At 43.8% G+C, this 25,211-nt stretch overlaps 1 protein-coding gene and 1 long non-coding RNA gene across 2 annotated transcripts; one reads left to right on the forward strand and one right to left on the reverse strand.

Moving 5' to 3' along the window:
• Positions 1-22,409, forward strand: LOC117722038 (uncharacterized). Its single transcript, XM_034520975.2, has 4 exons — positions 1-147; positions 7,119-7,245; positions 8,469-8,529; positions 9,194-22,409. Exons 1-4 carry the CDS (start codon positions 145-147, stop codon positions 10,560-10,562), a joined length of 1,560 nt encoding a protein of 519 aa, XP_034376866.1. The 5' UTR covers positions 1-144; the 3' UTR covers positions 10,563-22,409.
• Positions 8,586-25,186, reverse strand: LOC143434720 (uncharacterized). Its single transcript, XR_013104446.1, has 2 exons — positions 24,906-25,186; positions 8,586-11,024 (listed from the first exon to the last, which is right to left on the reverse strand). It is a non-coding gene; the product is annotated as an uncharacterized LOC143434720 (long non-coding RNA).
• Between the last annotated feature and the right edge of the window lie 25 nt (positions 25,187-25,211).

Raw genomic sequence — 25,211 nt, forward strand, 5'->3', positions numbered from 1 at the left:
CACTGGACAGCGGCAAGAGGCGGGTTCTTCTCGGCCGCCATACTGTGGGCTCGGCTCCGCAGCACAGGGAGGTGCGGTGTACTGTGCTGTGAGCGCCGCTGCCGGGACTTTGAGGAGAGCGCGGGCGAGTCCGGAAGCCGCGCCATGGTGAGCAAGGGCGGCTGTCCCTGCCCGCTGTGGCGGATCCTCCCCGAGGCGGGGGCGGGGCGGCAGCGGCTTTCAGTGCTGTGTGGCGCTGGGCCCTGTATCCTCTGCCCTGTGGTCCGCGCCTGCGCAGAGCGCCGAGCCTCCGCTGCGAAGGCTCCGCCTTGCGAAGGAAAGAGTTGGTCTGGGGCAGGCGTTTTCTACGGTCCTGCTTTGGGTGTCTCGTCAGAAGGTTGTACTGTTACTTTCTAGAAGTTCTGAATTTTCATTTACCATTTAGGTCAAGCATTCAACTTGAGTTAATACTGTGAATTTTAAACTTTTTTTAAAATTAGTTTTATTTTTGTGCATTGGTGTTTTGTCTTTGTGAGGATGTCAGATCCTCTGGAACTGTTTGTTGTAAGCTGCCATGTTGGGACTAGGAATTGAACCCAGATCCTCTGAAAGAGCAGCCAGTTCTCCCAACCATTGAACCATCTCTCCAGCCCCAACATTGTGAAACTCTATCCATTTAATTTCTTTGTCTATAGACATCGGTTCTGTCAATAACCTTTTGCCATTCCCCTCTTCGTTGAGTTTCCGTTGCTACTTTGTCAAAAACGGGGTGTGTGTATTATATCGATATATTACATATAACATATATACTATAATATATATAGTATATATACTATAATATAATATATACTATATATAACATATATGCTATATATATTATATATAATATGTATATATATATTATATACACACTTTAAATCTGTGTGCTGTTTCTTTGGAATTGTGTGGACCATTTTCGTTTTTTCCTGCTCTCAACATAAATGAGAATCAGCTTTTTTCATAAATTGTTAGGATTTATATTGTGATTATTTGATTCTTAGTGCATATTGAGGAAACATGACATTTCAATCCCGAAGCTTCCTATCACCGTAACTATGGGACATCACTATTTTGCTTTTTTTTGTTGTTGTTGTTTTGTTTTGTTTGGTTAGGGTTTTGTTGTAGTTTTGGTTTTTTTTGTTTGTTTGTTTTTTGTTTTGTTTTTTTGCTTGTTTTGTTTTTTTAGACCTGCTTTGGCCGACCTGAAAGTCACTTCTGTAGAGGCTGGCTTTGAAATCATAGCGATTCACCTGCCTCTCTGCCTTTCGAGTCCAAGATTAAAGGAATTATCCACCACTGCCCTGCATGTTTTTTGTTTGTTTGTTTGTTTTGTTAAAAATTATAGTCCTTGCTGGATTGGTTGATCTACCTTTAATCCAGCATTTGGGAGGAAGAGGCAGGTAGAGTGAGGCTAGCCTGGTTTACCTAGCTACAGAATTCCAGGTTAGCCAGAGGTACATCGTGAGACCCTGTCAGAAAGATGAGGAGGTGGACAGCCTGTAAGGATGTACAGTGTGTAAGAGGATATTGCTCTTATGAAGACCCTAGTCTGGTTTCCAGCACCCACCTCTGGCGGCTCACAACTGCCTATAACTCCAATACCAGCCTGGTGGTGGTGGCGCACGCCTGTAATCCTAGCACTTGGGAAGCAGAGGCAGGCGGATTTCTGAGTTCGAGGCCAGCCTGGTCTACAGAGTGAGTTCCAGGACAGCCAGGGCTACACAGAGAAACCCTGTCTCAAAAAAACAAACAAAAAAACAAAAACAAAAAAACTCCAATATCAGAGCATCCAATGCCCTCTTCTGGCCTCTGAGGGTACCTTTTTCAAATGCACAAATCCCTAGATACACACACACTTAAAACCTTACAAGTGGCTTAGCAGTTAAGAGCACTTGTTGCTTTTGCAGAGGATACGGACTCATTCCCCAGCACTCACTTGGTCATTGACAACCTTTTGTAACCAGTCTGGGATCCAGGCTTCCTCTGGTCTCCACAGGTACCAGGTGCCACATACATGCTGGCAAAACACTGATCTGCATAAAATAAGTCAGAAAAACAAAACCAAAGTAAGGTCCCTTGGTATTCTCTTACTCAGAGGTCCATTGCCTCTCTTGGAAACCTGTCTAAAATTTGTACTTCCTCTTTGCTCTTAATAAAACTTTTTGAAAGGTTTTAAAACAATTAAAATCTTTTAAAAAAATTGTAGTTCTTGCCTAAAGGACTTTATTAAATCTGCATATATTCCATTGTGTCTTTTCCTGTCTGTGTTGCCCTCCTCGATAGTGTCATCCAGCTGCTCACTGCTGTTTTACAGGGAGCTGATGGATATTATATTCATCTTTAACATTTTGATGATTTGTTAAGAGTTACTGGTTATAATTTATTGTTTTAGTGAGTTTTGTTGATCCTTGGAATTTATTGTGAGGAAAACAGTTTATTCTTTTCAATGCTAATAGCACCCTTAATGCTGTGTGTGTGTGTGTGTGTGTGTGTGTGTATGAGAGAAAGGGAGAAAGGGAGGGAGGGAGAGAGAGGGAGAGAAAAGAAGCCCATTCCAAGCCCACTATGGTGTTGCCTTTACTTCTGCCTCTGGTAGAGGCAGATGAATCTCTGGGCTCCAGGCTAACTTGGTCTGTAGATCTAGTTCCAAGACAGATAGAGCTACACAGAGAAACTTGTCTTAAAACAAAACAAAACATCCCCCACCCCCTTTTATGTTGTTATTTTTCTTTGAGACAAAGTTTTGCTTTGTAGCTTTGGGTGGCCTAGAACTTGCTATGTGGATGAGGCTAGCCTCAAACTCAGATCTGTCAGTCTCTGACTCCCTAATGCTAGGATTAAAGGTCTCTGACACCATGCTCAGCTCATCCATACTCCTATTATGTAGCTCTGGCTGTCCTGGAACTCTGTAAACAGTCTGACCTTAAACTCACAGATCTGCCTGTCCCTGTCTTCAGAGTGCTAGGATCAAAAGCATGCTCCACCATTCCTGGCCCGCAACTCAGTTATTTTGAAAAGATTTACTTTATTTCATGTGCATGAGTGTTTTGCCTCCATGTAAGTGCAGTGCGTGCACAGCTGGTGACTATGGAGACCAGAAGGAATGCTGGATCTCCTGAAACAAGTTACTGTTGATTGTAAACTGCCATGTGGGTTCCAGAACTCAAACTGGGTCCTGCAAGAGCAGCAAGTACTCTTCAGAGCCATCTCTCCACCTCCTCCTGCCATATATATTTCCAGTTATTGGTATAATCATATTTAATCATATTTTTCTACTTCATTGTTAATAGTATATTAAATTTAGCATTTTTTTCTTTTAGGGTGCTGGTGAGTGAATCCAGGCTTTTGTACATTCAAGCATATGGTTTAGCACTTAAAGTTTAGTCAGCTTCAATTGAAAATTTTTTTTTGTTATTGTTTATTTATGTATGTGTTTAAAGAAATCAGAAGGATGTCAGGATCCCTGCAGCTAGAGCTTCAGGTTGTTGTGAGCTTCCTGATGTGGGTGCTGGGAATCAAGGCAGCTTTTTTTTTTTTTTTTTTTAATCATTTATTTATTTATTTATTTTACGCCGCAGATTTTGTTCTTCTCTTGGTCCACCCTCAGACTGTTCCACATCCCATACCTCCTCCCTGCCCCCCTGTCTCCTTGAGGATGTCCCTAACCCACAGCCCCACCCCACCAGACCTCTAAACTACCTGGGGCCTCCTTGAGGGTTAGGTGCATCTTCTCTGACTGAGCCCACACAGCTTCTTTTTAAGAACAGTGTGTGTTAACTGCTGAGCCATGTCTCCAGCCCTTATAGCTTCATAGGGTTATGTGTTTGAGTGTGTCACCGCAAGGTCATAACATTGTTAGCTTGTGCAGTAAATGAAGGATATAGAAGATTGATCTCAGGTCATCCCCCCCCACCAATATTTGAGCCACATGTTTGTCTTTCTCTGCATTCTTTGTGATTTCATAATGTTAAAGAAAGTCAGCATTTGCCTTTAATCTCAGCACTGGGGAGGCAGAGGCAGGCGGACACCAGGAGATTGAGGCCAGCATGGTCTGTATCATTGGTTCCAGTCCAGCTATTGCTACACTGTGAGACCTTGTCTCAGAAAAGTGAACATTTGACCACTGCAGTGAGTACCTCTGGAAGTCAGTCTGTCTTCTCCAGGGTTTACTCTCCCTTTGTTATGGGCTCAGTTTGCCATTTGTTTAGTGTTACCAAAGTATCTGTTACCAAGATTCTGTTACCCATGTGTGGCAGTCTGCCCCCAGAATGCACTTTGTATTTAGTTGTTATTTTTCACAGATTTCTTTGGATGTGAAGAGCTAAACAAGAAGGCTGAAAAGGCTACCTGTGAGGGATTTATGGATGGCAAGCAAGGGGCCGCCTTCCTCCTGCTGCTTCACCCTTCTGTCCCCTCACCCAGCCTAGAGAGAAGTCAGGGCTCAAGATGAGGGTCTTCTCAGCTGTTTTCTGAAACTGACTTTTCACAAGATCCCATTTCCTAAGAGAGAATTTTTAAAAACTTGCCTTTTCATAGTTTGTATGTTCTTAAACTATTTTAGCTAAGACATCCCACTCTTGTTCAGAAGATTCTTGACATTTGCTAAATTGCTGTTATTCCTAGTCAATTTAGAACAATAATGTCACAGAACAGTGGCACTGCACTTCTGCCAGCCTGCCTTCTCACATCTCACTGTTGGCAGAGTCTACCTGGGATGTCTGACATCAGGTGATCCTTCTGTTTCTCCCTCAGAGCAGCTACAACTGCTACACTGAATGTTTTCTAAAATGATAGGCCATCTTAATCTTAATTCTGTAACGCTGCAGCATTATTCAATTAAAATAAGTACTACGTTCAGGATAATGAGGTGGCCCAGAGAGTAGATGCCCGCTGCTGCTCAGTCTAACATCCTGTGTGCTCCTCAGACCCAGACATGGAAGGAGAAAACCCACTCCTACAGGTTGTCCTCTGAACTCCAGATCACACCTCCCCCCACCCAAGTAAATGAATGTAATTATCCCTCATTACACACAAACACACACACACACACACACACACACACACACTTTGTTTTGAGAAAGGGTCTCATTTTATAGTCCTGATTGGCCTAGAACCCACCTCACACTCAGAGATCCACTTGCCTTTGTCAGCTGAGCACTGAGGTCAAAGTCTGGGGCCCCAGGTTGTTGTTATTATTTTGTTATATAAAATGTAACCTTTCCCAGATATTTTTTTCATCTGTCCTTATGAAGCTAGCTCTTTTTTTTTTTTTAAAGGTTTACTTATTAATTTAATGTATTAGTGCACTGTAGCTGTCTTCAGACACACCAGAAGAGGGGATCAGATCCCATTTCAGATAGCTGTGAGCCAACATGTGTTTGCTGGGAATTGAACTCAGGACCTCTGGAAGAGCAGTCAGAGTCCTTAACCACTGAGCCATGTCTCCAGCCCTGAAGCTAGCTCTTCACATAGGCTTTCTTGGTGGTCATAGGGCAGCAGCAGTGGATTTAAATCATGGTGAGTGTGTTTGGTTCTTCCAGGTTTCATGCTCAATTCCTGCCTGCCTTGCTTTGAGTGACAGCACTCATGCAGCAGTACAGCAGACACAGACACGGGAAGCCTATGAGCACCTGGTGGCAGTGCCTCTGTGTTTGGAGTGATGAACCTATTAATGCCCTTGCCCTTGGGCACTTACTGGGCTCGGTTGGTCCCCAAGTTGGTGAGTTAGTGAGTTGGCCACTTGTGGCTGAGGCCCCCTTGAGGATGAGAAGTGTTTCTTTTTGGTTGTCTTGGAGCCAAGACTTGGAAGAGTGTAATTAAATTATTTTAAAAAACGATTTTAAGATTTGTTTGTTTGTTTGTTTGTTTGTTTTGAGTCAGGGTCTCACTCTGTACCCCTGGCTGTTTGAGAGCTCCTTGTGTGGAATAGGCTGACTTCCAGATCACAGACATCTGCTAGCCTCTGCCTCTTGAGCTCTGGTATTAATGTGTCTATCATCATTTTGTTTTATATCTATAAATAGCAATCATGTAATACTTGTAATACTTAATTAAATTTGTGATACAGAGGAAATTGGGCCCTCCTTTGGGGTTCTTTGTCTCATTAATAAAAGAATTTCAGAATGGACTATGAAAGCACAAGGACAATTCTATCCTTTAAAAGAGGAACTCGAGGGCAGGCGAGCATCTTGGAGGAGAACGGAGGAAGCCATGTCATGGAAGCTGGCATGGAGGCCAGATGCATGGCCCACAGTGTATGGTGGGGAGGGAAGCTATAGAGAAGGAGTAAGTAAACGTGAAATGTGTGTGGGGATGCGAGCCCAAGTATGCTTTAAAAAGAGATAAAAAGAGAAACAAACAACAAAACCAGCCTCTCATGACTGTACTAGGGCCATGGATTCTGGGAAGGCAAGAATTAGTAATCTTGGCTGTCTCTTTAGCAAGGTTTATGGTGAGTCTGCCTTCCTAGGGGTGGTCCCTTAGCCAAGGTATGGTAATGTTAGGTTACACCCAGCTCTGAGATACGATTCCCATGACCAGGAGCCTTTCTACTGTGACGTTTGGACTGGAGTAAGCTGTACTTGGAATCTCAGTGATTTCTTTTTCTATTAGCACATAGGATTGGCTCATTTCCCCATTCAAGTAGTGACAGCATTGTGAAATAGTGCCCACCAGGAATCTCATTACACACATTGTCTGTTGTCTTTTTAGAGTATGTCTGATCCTCAAGGTTTATCTGAGTATGTAACAGATGAGTCCATAACTCATTATGGATTTTATGTCATTGTGGACTTACTGACATTCTTCACTCATGAGCTCTCCCGTTATCTTGTTCTCTCCACCCAGCAAAGCTTAAACTCTGTGCACATAGACATGTAAGGACAGACTGTCTAGGACAGAAATGAGAATTGGGTGGAGCTGCAGTACCTCCCCCCTCCCCAGGGTGGCGCCCACTTGCTATTTAATCATGTTTGCATTGGCATGTCTCTCTTGGACATGGAATGCATGTGTGGAGACTGTAGACATGTGAACATCTTATCGATTGAACATCCCTTTGCAGTTGTGGCGGTTCTTTCATGTACATGTTTGGGATGTTTTAGGATTCGGTGAGCTTTGAGGACGTGGCTGTGCACTTCACCCAGGACGAGTGGGCTTTGCTGGATCCTTCCCAGAAGAGTCTGTACAGAGATGTGATGCTGGAGACCTGCAGGAGCCTCGCTGCGATAGGTAAAGCCCCTCTTCCTTTTTTTCCTGTTAGGAACGGTCTTCTGCAATTTGGGTGTAGAAAGGAAAGGATCTGGTGAATACGTGACATCATAGTGGAGGTGAGATGGCTCACCACGTCAAAGGTAGTCACTCTGCAAGCCTGCTGGAACCGTGGGGTAGGACAGGAGGGCCAGCTCCCACAGTTGCCCTCTCATCTATGTGTGCTCTGTGGCATGTACATCCCCATAACACACACACATACACACACGAAAATCCCTGCTTTTGCAGAGCTTATATTTTAAGAAAAATGACATGATTACAATGTATATTGAGACTAGAAACTGCTTTTCAGTGATTTTTTAAAAAAAGGTTTTGTTTATTTTATGTATGTATGTATTTATATGACACTGTAGCTGTCATCAGACACACCAGAAGAGGGCATCAGATCCCATTACAGATGGTTGTGAGCCACCATGTGGTTGCTGGGAATTGAACTCAGGACCTCTGGAAGAGCAGTTAGTGCTCTTATCCGCTGAGCTATCTCTCCAGCCCCCAGTGATTTTTTTTAAATAATTTTCTTAATATGTGTACCATATGTGTGTATGTGTGTAGGAGCCCTCAGGAGCCAGAATAGGGCATCAGATTGTCTGGAACTAGACTTAACAGGTGGCTTTTATTGCCATGCAGGTGTTGGAAACCAAACCTAGGTTCTCTACAAGAACAGTAAATATTCTTAACTCCTGAGCCCCCTTTCTTTTAAGAAACAGTTTATTTTAAATTATCTGTGTATAGGGCCAGGTTTGGGGTATGTGTGTGCATATGAGGCAGGTGCCATGAATAATGCTGTGTGTGGGTTCGGAGCATGTGTGTATATGAGGCAGGTGCCCATGGAGGGCAGTGGCAGTGTGTGGGGCAGGCTTGAGGCGTGTGCGTGTGTGAGGGCAGAGGACTACGACTCCTCTGGAGCTGGAGGTCCAGGTGGTTGTGAGCTGCCCAGAGTGAGAAGTGGGAGCCGAAGCTGTGTTTCTTTGAGAACAGTAAGTGCTTTTAACCCCCTCCTGGTTTTCAGGAACTTCTGAGCCTTTGTTTTTCTAGCTGGGGTCTCAGTATGTAAATGAGCTGGCCTTGAAGTCACAGACACCACCTGCCTCTCTCTGCTGAGGTTAAAAGCATATGCCTCTACATCCTGTTTTATTTTTATCAATTTCTAATAATTTACCATATATTTTGGGACTGCTTTTTAGGGTATATATGGGAAGAACAGAATGTTGAAGATGACTGCAAAAATTTTGGAAGAATTCAAAGGTAATTTTCATGTATGGGAACCTTAATGTGCCATATAAATTTAACAGTAAGCAAAAGAAATGACAACTTTAAGTTTATTCATCATTAGAAACTTGTCAGCAAAACTGTGCTTCAGTGTAAGAATGCTATTCAGTGTTTGCAGCACACTTCACTTGGATCCTGTGTTAAATTATTAGATTTAACAGTGTTAGATTATTGCTCTGGGGAGGCATATTGTAGACGCTTCAATCCACGTAGTTTCACACCATTCAGATGTGGCAGAAAATGTACATTTGGCCTCATCTTGAGAGCAGTGTCTGACCTCCACCTTGATGGTAAGCAGTCAGTAGAATCTAATTTGGTTGCTTTTGTTTTTGAGAAAGGGTTCACCGTGTAACTCTGGACCAGGCTGTCCTCTAGTTCACAAATATCTGCCTGCCTTTGCCTCGCGAGTACTGGGATTAAAGACATGTACCACCAAGCTTGTCATTTTATTATTATTATTTATAGAAGTTGCATATTAGAGACCATGAGAGTGTGGTCTCAGGGTGAAAGGTAGTCAGGGTCACAAAAACCTTAGCCCTTATGTCAAACCTCAATATAAGCATCAAGTTTTCTACTAAAATTAAACTCTATGAATATAGTGTCGGTGAAAGGTTTTTATGTCTCATTCATCCTTTAATAGGCATGTCATATCTGATCCTGAATACTTACTGGATGAGCAGGAGAGATGCGGAAACAAGCAGTACGATTCTAGTTCTCTCACAAGTCAGGGATACATGGGCACTCACACTGTGAGTGGACCTTGTGAATGTGAGGTATGTTTAAAATCCTTTGGTTTTCCAAGTACATTTGGAATGTACCACCAGCCCCACAGTGGACAAACCTTCTGTGACTACAAGGAATGTGGAAAGGCTTCTGTTTATCATAGTTCGCTTTACACACATGGAGGAACTCACACTGTAAGAAAATGTTACTCATGTCAGCAGTGTGGCAAAGTTCTGAGTTCTTCCAGTTCCCTTCAAAGGCATGAGAGAATTCACACAGGAGAGAGACCCTATAAATGCCAGCAGTGTGGGAAAGCTCTGAGTTCTTCCACTTCCCTTCAAAGGCATGAGAGAATTCACACAGGAGAGAGACCCTATAAATGCCAGCAGTGTGGTAAAGCCTTTAGATGTCACAGTGCCCTTCAGTTACATGAAAGAATTCACACTGGTGAAAAACCCTATGAGTGTCAGCAGTGTGGAAAAGCCTTCACGTGTCACAGTTACCTTCGATTACATGAGAGGACTCATACCGGAGAGAAACCCTATGAGTGTCAGCAGTGTGGGAAAGCCTTCAGATGTCAAACTTCCTATCACAGACATAAAATTATTCATGGTGGAGAAACGTTCTATGAGTGTAAGCAGTGTAGTCGGCTCTTCATTTATCCCTCCTTACTTCAGATGCATGAACGAACTCACACTAGTGAAAGACCCTATAAATGTAAGGAATGTGGGAAGTCATTCCTTTATCCCTCCTTACTTCAAATGCATGAACGAACTCACACTGGAGAAAAGCCCTATGAGTGTAAGCAGTGTGGTACAGCCTTTAGACACCACTCTTCCCTTCGGTTGCATGAGAGAACTCACACAGGAGAGAAGCCCTATGAATGCCAGCAGTGTGGGAAAGCCTTCACTCGACACACTTCCCTTCGATTACATGAAATAACTCACACTGGAGAGAAACCTTACAAATGTAAAGAATGTGGGAAAGCCTTTAGACATCACTCTTCCCTTCGATTGCACGGACGAAATCATAGTGGAGAGAAGCCCTATGAATGTAAACAGTGTGATAAAGCCTTTATACGGTACAGTTACCTTCGATTACATGAACGAACACACACAGGAGAAAAACCTTATGAATGCAAACAATGTGGGAAAGCCTTCAGCCGTCACAGTTCCTTTCAGAGACATAAATCTATTCATGCTGTGGAGAACCCCTATGAGTGTCAGCAGTACCTAATTCCTTTACCCCTGTTTCCTCCAAATACATCCGACAACTCTTACTGGTGAGAGACACTATGAATGTGAACAGTGCTAAAATGTTTATTCTTATCCACTTAAATCACATGTAAGAACAGAAGATGTCATGGGATAAGCCTTATTCACATAAATGATAATACGGTTTAGACTTCAAAGGCATGAAGGAATTCATGCTGGGCACAATTTCTACAAATGTAAGCAATGTGTGGTAAGTCCTTTATTGGTTGCTTTCCTTTCACAGAAACAAGTTAATTCATGCTGGGGAAATGCCTTAGGAGTGGAAACAATATGGTTAGTCTTTTATCCCTGTTTGCTTCAAGCACATGAAAAAACTTAAGGTGCAAAATGCTGTGAATGTCAGCAGCTGAAGCCTTGCAGAGTTGCAGGTCCCTTCGGTTTCGTGAACGACATCTCACTGGAGGAGAAACCCTTGATGTTTAGATGTCACTGGTCCCATAGAGTCCATGAACCAACTTGTATTGCAGACAATGCCTGTGAGTGGGGACAAAGCTGTGACACCTTCAAACTCAGTTCCTTTCAAAGATGTACAACTATTAATGGTGGGACAAAGCCTTATACATATAGATATAAAGAATGTGGTAAGTTTTGGTTGTCAGTAGATGGACAGACATTTTTGTCGGTAGTGCAGCTGCCTGTAAGTTGCCTGTGCTTAGTAAGCCCAATTAAAGTCAGTGGTTCCCCAGGCTGCACTTGGCTGGAATCATTTCTTTGCTTTTAGCCTTGGTGCCCGCCCTGTCTAGGGTGAATAGACATTTGTTCACATTCGGCCAGAAAATGTTCACACAGCACTTGGCATCTGAATGGGAGGCACAGCAGAACCAAAGACAAGTTTGAGAGGAGCACTGGCCTTGCCTCTGCTGTGGGTGATGACACATGGCCTCCGAAGGGAAGCTTTCTGTGGGCACAGCATCTGCAGAGTCTATTCTGAAACGCCTGTCCTTTGTACTGTGCCATGGAAGGGTGTGCCTTCATGTTGCAGCACCAGCTGCATTGTCTGTACCATGCACCTTCTTTGTAGTATGGAGTGCCCACTTCTGTGACTAATGAGTTTGCCGCAGAAGTGTATGAATATCCCCATACAGCTGTCAGGTTAAACAGTATATTGCAGTTAGTTAACACAGGCAGAACAGATTAAGTAGGCATCCAGTGCATGGCCCTTGCTTTGAGTAATAAGATATGCAAGTAAGGCTATCTGCTAACATGGAATTCTAGTATAATAGCAATTCTAATGGAAGAATTACTTTGAGGAAAAGATGCACAGACGCTGTCCACTGTATTGGCATCTGAACTGGCAGGTAAAGTAAGAGGAGGGAGACTGGGAGGGAAGGAGGATGGGGATGGATGAGATACAGCTGCTGGCCTCTGGTTTCTTACAGCTGGAATGGCATAAGGGAAGCAGAAGTTCTATCTGCTCAGTAGTCTTACTGGGATCCTAAGACTTGAAGCCTGTGTAAAATCCTGCAGAGCGAGGACACTTTATTCAAAGGGAGTGAGTAGAAGTGACCCAGCTCCCCCCATAGCCCTGTCCTTTAATGCAGAGGAGTGGGAAATGGGGGTTACACCTGGGAATGGAGGCCTAAATAGTAACCCACTAAAGGAGATTGTGATGGTCAGCAAATAGTCTGCCTTTGGAAAGCTGTAAAACTTGAGGGAAACATCAGTGAAGGAAGACATGATAAAGCAGTGCAGCTAAAACATCTGAGCTTTCCCTAGGGTTGTTTCTTACAGAGTAAGCAGTGTCCTCTCCTGCTGGAAAGGATATTTGTGTATAAATTGTTTGTTCAGCCCAGAGACCTCTCAGCAGCCAGGGTTATCCACTGAAGAGGCAGCAGTGTGCTACAGCTTGAACCTAGAGACTGTCGGACCCTGGCAGTCCATGGGGATACAGCAGGTGAGCATGTCTGGGTTTCCCCTTGGCCCTACACCAATTAGAGAACAGGGGCCAGCTCCTTCCCCAGCACATCTGCTGGAGGTCAGGAGATCCATAGGCCCAAGGATACACTCAGGATGAGGTTGCAAGATGGCTCATGAGGAACGACAGATGTGCAGGATAATGAACAACCTCCTGTCTTCTCCACTGTGTCCACACTGGCTTTTGTTTTTTTTTTTTTTTTTTTTTGGTTTTTTTCAAGACAGGGTTTCTCTGTGTAGCCCTGGCTGTCCTGGAACTCACTCTGTAGACCAGGCTGGCCTCGAACTCAGAAATCCGCCTGCCTCTGCCTCCCAAGTGCTGGGATTAAAGGCATGCGCTGCCACTGCCGGGCTATTCTTTGTTTTCTTGAGGCAAATTCTTATAAAGCCTGGGCTGCTTTTAAACACACTGTATAGATGACGATGGTCTTGAAAGTCCTGATCCTCCTGCATCCTCTTCCCAAATCCTGGGCCTGCATGCATGGGCCACCCCATCTGGTCTCCCGTGCTTCAGAACTAACCCAGGCCCCACGCATGCACTCTTAGCTGCGCTGTGTCCTCAGGTCAACATTGAGAGGACACGTGGTACAAGTCTTCTCATGCCGTTGGATCTTGTTAATATTTTATTTATTGCCCCCTTAGCTGCTGACTCCTGAGTTCAGCTGGCACTTGTTTGGGATGGTGGCTTCTGAGCTTTCAGTGCCCTGAGACCCCTTTTCTCCCCAATCCCCGGTGTAAAAAGGAAAAAGGTTTTGTATCATGCTGCTGTAATGCTAGGCCGAGAGTGCGCCACAGACTAGAAAAGCATTCAGGTGAGCTGCAAGAGGGGAGATCAGGAGGGAGGTACACATGTGCACAGGACGAGCATGAGGAGGGAGGTACACATGTGCACAGGACAAGCAAGGGGTTTCTTGGGATTTTTATGGTTGGATAACACAGGTGACACCAAACAAGGTGAATGAGGGAAGTCCTTCACAGCCTGTGGCTAACACTCAACATTCAAAGGTGAGTTGAAGAGCTTGGATGAAGGGACCCTGTGTGCATGGGAAAAGATACGTTCAGAAGATGGGCTATTTAGTTAAGATGCAGTGTCGGGGCAGACTACTTCCCCAGGAGGTGTTAGCCACGGATGCTCCTGAAGTCCCCTGAACAGTACAGACTATTGCCAATGCTATTAGTTGTCCCCAGAACTACATGTAAGACTTTCCGAAGACACCACGTGCTTTGGTTGCTAGCTTTGGTTCTCTTGTTTCTACAAGAGAAAACAATCCGAGACTGAGCTGAAAGCTGCTTCTTCGCTGGCCAGCATTCATAGGACCTGTAGGTACATGCCTCTGTGAGGCATTCTCCCTCTGGAGCCTGCATGGTACTATGTCAAGCAAGATGTGCCTACTGGGGTTGGTGAGATGGCTCAGCTGTTGAGGGTGCTTGCTGCCAAGGTTGCCAACTTGAGTTAGATTTTAGAACCTACATGATGGAAGCAAATCCTGCAAGTTGTCTTCTGATCCCCTCACTCATGCCATGCGCTTTCCCTCCACAATACACAGATAAACACAGTAAGATCCAGTACTGTAGCCACATGACTCAATGAGAGTAGCCAACTGCTTTCCAGTTGCACTTTTTTTTGTTTTGTTTTGTTTTTTGTTTTTTCAAGACAGGGTTTCTCTGTGTAATCCTGGCTGTCCTGGAACTCACTCTGTAGACCAGGCTGGCCTCGAACTCAGAAATCCGCCTGCCTCTGCCTCCATTCTGGTTGCATTTAAGGCTTGCTCTTCAGGGGTCGACTCACATGTGTAAGACCCAACCACAACCCACAGCTGGACAATCATAAGGCCCTAGTAATTTTGCTAGATGGATATATTTCTGTGAAATGACTGTCTCAAGTTCTATGTTTATGCCTGTAGATTATTGTCTCGGTCATTTTTGAATAGAGAAGCTTCTTTTTGCAGTAAGCAATAGTTACTGATGAGATTTTCCACCCCCTCCTAGAAAGGGGTGGGATGTACCAGAGGAAGGGATGGAATGTTTGGAATGCTGGCCTTGCCTATCTTTTTGAAGTCTTATTGTGATGACCTACAGGAGGCCTATACAAGCTCTAGACCCTTAGTGTTCGTGTGGAGGTGTGTGCATGGAGCCTTGGAGGCCTCCCTGATGACTAATGGCATAATGCTCAAGGAGGGATCATGAGATCTTTTCTTTCTTTCAAGACAGGGTTTCTCTGTGTAGCCCTGGCTGTCCTGGAACCCACTTTGTAGACCAGGCTGGCCTCGAACTCAGAAATCCACCAATCCACCTGCCTCTGCCTCCTAAGTGCTCGGATTAAAAGTGTGCCCCACTACTGCCTGGCTATGAAATCTTTTTCTCTCCCTGAATATATTTTGTTTGGCTTTGTTTTTTGAGAGTTTCACTATATAGCTCAGCTGTCCTGAAACTCACTATGTAGAACAAGCTGGCCTTGATCTCCAGCTCCATCTACCTCTATCTTCTGAGTGCTAAGATTAAAGGTGTGCACCACCGTGTCCAACCTGAATACCTTTAGGTAGTTAATGGACAGGAGGGCGTCACAAGACCTCCCCCTTCTCTGGATATAAAACCAGAGAGTTGCTGCTGGTAGAGGGAGCACCATTCTTTTCAGTGGATTACCTACCTATAAGTTTGCCATGTTTTTGTCAGTACCCCTCACCCATGCTCCTGTAAGTAACCTTAATTAAAATAACTGCTTTATCAAGGTGTACTTGTGTCAAATCTTTTCCTTGTGTCTGTGTTTGGTGCCCTTGTCTGAGATGAACAGACATTCAGACCTCAGAAAAGGTTCACACAGCTGTATTGTCATATGTACCGTATTGACAGGCTGTCATTTTGCTTAAGTTTGTTTCGAGTGACACTGAGAGGGAGCACATCCTCCCTTTTTTCAGACACATGTTTATCTCAAATTTTCTCTTATTACTTCCTATCCAGGGTAGGCTGGCCTGCAACAGGGAGAAAGCTGTTCAGCAGTAGCTATGGGTATTAAAAAGCATGGTAGTGTCTTTGTGAACAGATAGAAGGTAAACTATTTCAGGATTGCAGTGGAAATAAAAGGCCAGATGCTTTTTATTAGTCTCAACAATGCTTCCCCAGTGTATTTCTGCTGGATTTTTTTAAGCCTCAATTGTCTGTCTGTCTTTCTCTCTTTCTTCCTTCCATCTATTATTTGTTATTTATTTTTATAAAAATCCACGTTTGGGTGTTTTGCCTATATGTAGGTCTACATACATGTGTGCCTGATACCCAGGGAGGCCAGAAGAGGGTGTTGGATTCTCTGGAACTGGAGTTACAGATGGTTGTGAGCTGCTATGTATATGCTGGGAATCAAGGCCAGGTCCTGTGGAAGAGCAGCCAGTACTTTTAAGTGCTGAGCCATTTTTCTAGCCCCTGCCTACCCTCCCCCTCCCCCATTTGCTTTCTGACTGTGCTGCTTCAGTCTTCACTGGATGTTGTCAGTGTCTCATGTTTGGTATCCACCTTACCAATTCTATCTGTGGCTTGCTTTATTCTTGTTTGTTTATTTGAGACTGAGTCTCAGTATGTTATATGCCCCTGGCTGGCATAGAATTCATAATGTTTATCAGCCTAGCCCAGAACTTGAAAACATCTACCTGCCTGTAGATGTTTTACTTTTGTATTAAATCTTTAATTTTTTTTTGTGCATGTGTTTATATGTGCATACTTCAGTGTTCAGAGGTCATGTGGGTCCTGGGACCAAACTCAGGCCATAAACATTAGGGGCAGGCTCTGTGCCATCTTACCAGCCCCTATTGTTTTAATGTCCTTGCTCTATAAGTGTACTTCATGGGAAGTACAAGTGTAGTATTGTCCCTTGTAATCCAGAGTGTACTGAACAAGCAGGAGAGCTTGATGAAGGTGAGTGAGGTGGCAAGTCCTCCACCTCTATCTCTATGTCTGTAGGGTCTCACATGGCAAAACAAATCTCCAAATAAAAGCTGATGATGTTGGCAGAGGGTGGCTTTCTTTGAAAACAATAAAAACAAACAAAAATGCTGGAGGAAAAATGGTTTGAATATGAATATCATGAAAAAATTCACACTTCCTAATTCCATTCAAATGTATGGGGAAACTCATGGGTGAAATTAGATTTAATGAACATAAAAGACTGGATATAAAGGGCTTTGGATTTTTTTTCCTTTTTGACATCACAAAAGGATTTACCCTGAAGAAGATTTCTGTATATATTAGAAATGAATTAAAGCCTTAGGTAGCCTTTATTTTGTTTTATACTTTTTGAGACAGCGTGTCTGCTACATAGCTCTGGCTGTTCTAGAACCTGCTTTGTAAGCCAGGATGACCTCCACCTTATAGACTTCCACCTGCCTCTGTGTTCGAAGTACTGGGTTTAAAGGTCTTTGCCATCAAGCCTGGATGGTATTTTTAATTACTGTGTAATATTTAGATAAAGCTTGGGCAAAACCCAACTTTATGTATGTGTGTGTATCTATCTGTCTGTCTATCTGTCTGTCTGTCTATCTATCTATCTATCTATCTATCTATCTATCTATCTATCTATCTATCTATCTATCTATCTATCCATCCATCCATCCAGGTTTTTAGTTTTTTGAGACAGGGTTTCCCTGGGTAGCCTTGGCTGTCCTGGAACTTGCTCAGTAGACAGGAATACCTCTAGCTCACAGATTCCCCTGTCTCTGCCTCCCAAGTGCTGGGAATTAAAGGTGCACTCCATCACAGCTCAGCTCAGACACTTCTTAAATCTGTTCAGGCACACATTAGTGCTCTTAAGCTACTCCTTGTGATTGTTACTGAGAACAGATCAGTAGTTCCATGGATTTAATAATATCAGTGTTCTGAACTATGACCTTAGGAAGTTTAATGTATATCATCTCCAAGTCTCATCTTTTGTATATCTCTTTAAAAATATGTTTTTATTTTATGTGCACAGGTGTTTTGCTTGCATGGATGTGTGAGGGTGTCAGATCCCCTGGAACTGGAATTACAGACAGTATTGAGCTGGGACTTGAACTTGGATGCTTTAAGAGAGCAGCCAGTGAGCTGGGCAGTGGTGGCGCACGTCTTTAATCCCAGTACTTGGGAGGCAGAGGCAGGTGGACTTCTGAGTTCGAGGCCAGCCTGGTCTACAGAGTGAGTTCCAGGACAGCCAGGGCTACTCAGAGAAACCCTGTCTTGAAAAACAAAAAACCAAACAAACAGAAACGTAAGAAAGTAGCCAGTGCTCTTAACTGATGAGACGTCTTTTCAACCCATCTTTTAGAGATCTTAAATAATTTATTCAGACCATCATATCTTATGTAAGCCAACTATTCAGGAAACATTCAGCTGTGTTTTTACACAAAATCTTTTTTTGTTTTGTTTTTGTTTCTTTCTTGTTTACTCTACCTATCCCCCTCCTCCTCATTTAAAGATGGGGTATCAATATATGGCTCTGGCCGGCCTGTAATTCACTATGTAGACCAGGCTGGCCATATATGCATAGAGATCCAGCTGCCTTTGTTTTCTGAATGCTGAGATTAAAGGTAAACACCACTACGCCTGGCTATTATTCATGTTGTTGTAACTGAAAGGTTTCTAAGCAAAAGCAAGAGTGAGTAGTTGGAGCTTGGTGAAGCAGAAACAAGCAGCTAAGCATGAAGCAAAGGAGTCTTGGGAAAGGAGAGAACACTGCTTTAGAGAAAAACAGGTTTAGAGATGCTGAGCAGAGGAACAGACATTAGGACCTAACATAGCTTTTCTTTTCAGCCTCTAGCAGCCTCTGCAGCTCTTCTGATACCCAGCCATTGACTCTTTGGGTCCTGGCTGGGAACTGTGCTTGTTTACATTTTCTCAGTGCTGCTTTTCAAATCTAGCCATCTCCCTTTGATAGATGGCTAGTGATAGAAGGCCATGACTAGGAAAACTCTTAAGTCTCCATTGAGAACCAGCAACTATATCATGGAAAACAGTTTAAAAATTAAACAGTACTGGAGGTCTGGTATTATTACTCTGTAGTCTTTTTTTTTTTTTTTTTAAGGGTGTTTTCTTAAGGTGGGACCAGGAAATTTTGTTGTCACCTTTTTGGCTCATCCCATGTAACTGCATTCATTGAGATAGTGGTTCATTTTCATGGTTCTCACCATCTTGATGAGGTCATTGGCCAAGGTGGTGATGTAGCAGCATGGATATTTTATTTTTGGTTGTGTTAAGCATAGCTCCATGGTAAAATGAGCCTATGCACCAACAGAGTACATGCCTCCACGGGATTCATGAATCTCATAGGTTAAATGTGACAGTCACCTCTTTCCTTTAAACAGATACAACTAGATTTTAGCCTGTATATAGGAGACAGTATGTGTGGGCTAGGCATGTAGTCCCCTAATAGCAAAGCGAAACAATATAGGAAGAAATCCTTAAAGCAATGACCTTAAAGCAATGTGAGTCCATATATCATACAACACAAATTATAAGCAGCATTTTGATTGAAATTAGATTGTGTCTGTAGTTGCTTTTGGTAGGATGGCTGTTTTGACAATATTAATTCTTGCAATCCATGAGCATGGGAGGTCTTTCCAAATCTAATGTCTTCCTCTATTTCTTTCTTTAGAGTCTTAAAGGTTTTATTATAGTAGAAGACTTGTTTTCTTCTTTTGGTCAGGCTTGTTGTCCATATTGTAAATAGACTTCCTTTAGACTGCTTGTTACTGGTCTATAGGGAGGATGCTGGGTTTTGTGTGTTGAGTTTGTATTTTGCCACTTTGCTGACCATGTTTGTGAGCTTAGAGTTTTGTGGTGGAGTGTTTAGTTAGGGTCTGTTATGGAAGAACCATGTCATCTGGAATAGGGATTTTGTTTTTATTTCTTTTCTGTTGTGGATAGCTCCAGCCTCGTGTTTTGATGGTAGTTCCACTTTCCTGGGAGGGGCTACAGAGGAGGAGTGAATCTTGTGAACCTTCTGTCCAATTGAATTTATAAAATAAAGGCTGGAGCCAGTGATTGGGCAGTAGAAGGGGAGGTGGAGAAAAAGGCTTAGGGGAGGAGTTGGAAGAAGAAGTCGACAGGGGAGAGAGGCGAGAGAGGCCACTGAGGAGCTGGAGGTGGAAGGACAACAGGGGAGAAGAACGTGGCCTGGAAAAATCACAAGTTGTAAGGGATCTCAAAGCTGGGGAATAAAGTAGTACAATGGTAAATCTGACCAATCTAGGCCTTCAGTTTATATCCATAAATATTGAGTTGTGTTTTTCTTGACTGGACTTATTTGGGTTGGAGATTTACCACAACACGTTTCTCTTTGTCTTGGTTAGCGTTTCATTGCTGTGAAGAGACACTATGACCAAGGTAACACTCTCTCTCTCTCTCTCTCTCTCTCTCTCTCTCTCTCTCTCTCTTTATTTATTATTTATTTATTTTAATGGTTGGAGAGACAGCCATGGGTTCTGGGAACCGAACTCTTATATTTTTGGTTGTGAGCCTAGCCTTTAACGGCTGAGCCATCTCTCCAGCCCAAAACTACAGTTTTTTTTTTTTTTTTTTTTGGTTTTTCGAGACAAGGTTTCTCTGTGTAGCCCTGGCTGTCCTGGAACTCACTCTTTAGACCAGGCTGGCCTTGAACTCAGAAGTCTGCCTGCCTCTGCCTCCCAAGTGCTGGGATTAGAGGCTTGCGCCACCACTGCCTGGCCCAAGCAAGGTAACTTATAAGGGCAAACATTTAATTGGGGCTGGCTTACAGGTTCAGAGGTTCAGTCCATTATCATCATGGTGGGAAGCATGGCAGGGTACTGGCCAACATGGAAATGGAGAAGGAGAATTCTGCATCGTGATTTGAAGGTAGCCAGGAGACTGTCTTCCATAGGCAGCCAGGAGGTGAGTCTTCGTTTCAGGAAGGAACAAGATTGGCAAAACTGGGCTGAAGCCAAGGGTGAAGCTTGGGCACTAGGAGACCTCAAAGCCTGCTTACACTCTCTCCAACAAGATGGAGAACTGGGCACCATTCAAATGCTTTGAGTTTTTCCTTATTTTGCATTTTTGTTTTGTTTTTGTTTCTTTTTAGAGACAGGGTTTCTCTGTGTAGCTCTGGCTGTCCTAGAACTCACTTTTAGACTAGGCTGGCTTTGAACTCACAGAGATCTGCCTGCCCCTACCTCCCTAGTGCTAGAATTAAAGGTTGGTGCAACCACTGCCTGGCGAGTTTTTTTTTTTTTTAAACCCAATAACAGTCCTTCTGTTTACCTGGTCAGAGTCCTTTTTAGGACATCATCACCAGCACTGCCATTTTGGAACCTGCTTTGGACTTAACAAAAAGGACTTGCTGCTGGCTTACAGTTCAGAGGTTCAGTCCATTATCATCATGGTGGGAAGCATGGCAGCATCCAGGCAGACTTGGTGCTGAAGGAGCTGAGAGCTCTACATCTGGATCCACAGTCAGCAGAAAGAGACTATGTTTTTCACACTGGGCATAGTGTGAGCATTTAAGACCACAAAGCTCTACCTCCACAGTGACACAATTCCTTGAACAAAGTCACACCTCCTCCAAATAAGGTCATACCTCCTTGTTAGGAGCCGCAGTGAGCGTGACAACATTCGCCATTCCAAAATGGCTCGGACATCCTGTCCTCCCACTAGTAAACAACTGACTGCACAGGTCCAAAAGGCAAAAAGCACGCCAAAGTCACTGCCCATCCCTGGGGCGTAATATGGGGTGATGAGTGAACAGCCAATCAGAAGTGAACACGCCACTCTAGGGTACATATAGCAGTGCCTTTCCCGGGCTTTGGGTCTTTCCACTTCTGCTGATACAAGAATACAGCCTCGTTGTAGTAACTACCCAAACACTGCCTCACGTGTCTCTTTCGCAGGCGAAGGGGACTCGAAAAGGGGCGCGGAACACCTCCTAATAGTGCCACTACCTATGTCCAAACATTCAAACACATGAATCTGTGGTGGGCCATACTTACTCAAACCATTACAGTAGGCTTTGAGATTTCAAAAGACTCAAGACATTCCCTCTCCACCTTCAGCTTGCAGGTCAAGATCTGAACTCCCAGCTGCTGTTCCATCTCCCTGTCACTGCACACTTGTTCCCCTTCATAGATTCCAACCCTCTGAAACTCTAAGCCCAATTAAATGCTTCTTTTATAGGTTGCCAGCCTTGATGCTGTTCTGTCACAGTAATAGAAAAGGACCTGAAATTTGGTACCAAAGAGTATACCACTACTGTGACAAACCCGACCATGTTGATTTTTTGGAGGAATGTACAAGACTGGGACTTTGTCGTAGGAAAGTGGTTGTAGTTTGTAAGCAGGTCTTAACAGGATCCCCTAATAGGAGCCTGCAAACAGAGTGCTGAAAGCTCTTCAGACTGTGCAGGCATAACACAGGACGTTTCAGGAAGGAACAGTATTGGCAAAACTGGCCTAGACACCATTCTTGTGACATTTTGGCAGAGAATGTGGCTGCTTTCTGCCCTTGTACGAATTTGCCAGAGACTATATGTAAAATTAAACTAATGTTGTTATTAAATCTTATGCAGAACTATAATAATATATACACACATGTGTGTATATATATATATATATTTCAGTCAGAGTTTCTCTGTGAACCCTGCCTGTCCTGAAACTCACACTTTAGAATAGGGCTGGCCTTGGGCTGGAGAGATGGCTCAGCAGTTAAGAGCATAGACTGCTCTTCTAGAGGTCCTCAGTTCAATTCCCAGCAACCACATGGTGGCTCACAACCATCTGCAAATGAGATCTGATGTCCTCTTCTGGTGTGTCTGAAGATACAGTGTACCATATACATTAAATAAATAATAATTTAAAAAAAAGAATAGGCTGGCCTTAAACTCTGAGACCTGCTTGTACCTGCCTCTCCAATGCTCAGATTAAAAGTGTACAACCATGCCTGGTCCCCAAAATGATAATAAACATTGACTCTGTTGTGTGATTTTTAGTGATTTTTTTTAGTCTTAATGCAGATCTACAGTGAAAACGAACAAGTGGGGCCAAGAGAAATAAGGAACATACAGTTCCAAGCGAAAAAGAACACCAGAACAAGTAGTGTTGGAAACAAGGGTTGTGCTGAAAGAGAAAAGGAGACCAGGGCTGGTGAGATGGTCCAGTGGTTGAAAGCACTGGCTGCTCCTATGGAACTTAGGTTAGGTTTCATTCTGATTCTATTCTGATGATTCTCAGCCTCTCGCCATCTTGCAGCTTCCATGCTGTCAAAACCAACATCATATGGGAGACTTACATATTACTAAGTTCAGCACCCACAGGGCAGGGCAGTTCTGTTTTTCCAGTTCCAGGGGACCTGATGCCCTCTTCTGGCCTCTCTAGACACCTGACACACATGTGGTGCACAGACATACACGTAGACAACATACTCATACACACAAAATGAAAATAAATCCTTAAAAAATAAAGAAAAGCCGGGCAGTGGTGGCACACACCTTTAATCCCAGCACTTGGGAGGCAGAGGCAGGTAAATCTCTGAATTGCAGACCAGCCTGGTCTACAGAGTGAGTTCTAGGACAGCCAAAGCTACACAGAGAAAGCCTGCCTTGAACAACCAAGGGAGGTCAGGGGTAGAAAGAGATCAAGGCAAGGCCTAATCTGTATTGGGAGAAAGGCCTCATTGTCTTACTCTAGTCTATATAAGAAAATAGTTATATTAGTTTACAGAACAGAATATATTAATCTATAGAACAGAATAGTTACTGTTGTATTTCTGTGAATAGACAACCATGATATAAGGCAACTTGTAGAAAACATTTAATTCAGATTTACTATATATAGTTCAGAGGGTTAGAGTCTGATCATTGTGGCAAGAAGCATGGCAACAGGCAGGTATGGTGCTGGAGTAGTAGCTGAGAGCTTGTATTCTACCTGAAGGTGCCAGGCAGGCTGGCAGGTAGACACACCCACACCCAGAGAGAGTTGGGACAGATAGACTGGGTCGGGTGCTGGCTTTGAGACCCCAAGGCCCACCCTGAGTGCATGCTTCCTCTAATGAGGCCACAGTTACCCTTCCTAAACAGTCCATCAGCTGGGAACCAAACATTCAAGTAGATGAACATATGGGGGCCTAGCACTCAAGCTACCACAGGTGCCTGTGGACCAGACCCTACCAGCTAAGCTAATGTGAAAAGGAAGAGCCTGAGGAATTTCCTACTCCCAAGAACCATGACAAAGGAAAACTGCAGTGAATGTGATTCAGTGGGGGCAGGGCTTCATCCCAAGAAGGCAGCAGAATTTCGCCGTGATGTCTGTGTGGTTCTGGCTTTAGAGTTGTGAAGGAGACATTGGTAAAGTCAAGGAATCTTCCTCTGTAGCTATGGAGAGCCACTGAGAACAGGTGTATGGCAATGTAGTCCCTGCACAGAAGATACTGAGAAGCCATTGTGAGACATTTTGAAATTGAAGCCTGGCCGGCCGGGCAGTGGTGATGCATGCCTTTAATCCCAGCACTTGGGAGGCAGAGGCAGGAGGATTTCTGAGTTCGAGGCCAGCCTGGTCTACAGAGTGAGTTCCAGGACAGCCAAGGCTATACAAAGAAACCCTGTCTCGAAAAACAAAACAAAACAAAACAAAACAAAACAAAACAAAACAAAACAAAACAAAAGAAAGAAAGAAATTGAAGCCTGGATTTCAGTGGAGATCCTAGAGCCATGAGACATCTGCCAAGGAGAGACTGTCTTGAGCCTTAGAAGATACCGGGATCTAAATAGTGTTGAGACTGTGAAAGTCTCTGGGGACTTTTGATATAGGACTAAATGCATTGTGCATTACATATGGTCTCTGGGGGTCAGGAAGTGGAAGGTGCTGGTTTGAATGAGAATGGCTCCCATAGGCAGGCCATGTTTCAGTTTTTGGTTCCCAATGGTGGAACTGTTTGGCAAGAATTGGGTTTGGCCTTGTTGGTGGGGGTGGTCTTTGAGGTTTCAAGACTGGTGCCATTCTCAGTGTGCTCTCTGCCTCTCAGCTATGCTCCAGCTGCCTGTGGCTAAGCCTTAACTACACCAGCATGGACTGGAACTCGAAGCCCAGTTAAACTGTTTTATAAGTTACTTTGATCATGAAGTTTTATCACAGCAATAGAAATGTAAGTATGTCAGGCAGCAACTGCTTTTAGCGACTGAGCTCTCTCTCCAGCTCCTGTTTTTATCCTAATTACCCGTGTTTGTTTGCACTGGGGATGTGCATCTGTGCTAGCTAGTTTTATGTCAACTTGACACAAGCTTGAGTCAACAGAGTAAGAAGCCTCAATTGAGAAAATGTCTCCATGAGCTCGGGCTGTAAGCAAGCCTGTGGGGCCATTTTTTCAATTAGAGATTAATGGGGGGAAAGCCCATTGTGGCTGGGGCCATCCCTGGACTGGTGGTCCTGGATTCTGTAAATAAGCAGGCTGAGTCATGGGGAGAAGCTAGTAAGCAGCACTTACCTATGGCTTCTGCATCAGCTCCTTTCTCCAGGTTCCTGCCCTGGCTTCCCTCAGTGGATTGTGATTGATTCAGGATACATAAGCAAAACAACGATTTCTCCCCAAGTTGCTTTGGTAGTGTTTCCTTATAGCAATAGTGACTCCCAACTTGGACAGAATGTGAGGGCAGATGCCCGCCCACCCATGCCAGTGAATCTCTTGGAGCTGTATTTGCAGACATTTTGGAGTCACTCGATGTGGGTTCTGGAAATTGAACTTGGGTCCTCTGAAGAGCAGCAAGTGCTCTCAACCTCTGAACTATCTCTT

The sequence above is a fragment of the Arvicanthis niloticus genome, chromosome 16 (genome assembly GCF_011762505.2).
Source record: "Arvicanthis niloticus isolate mArvNil1 chromosome 16, mArvNil1.pat.X, whole genome shotgun sequence".
Taxonomy (NCBI): domain Eukaryota; kingdom Metazoa; phylum Chordata; class Mammalia; order Rodentia; family Muridae; genus Arvicanthis; species Arvicanthis niloticus.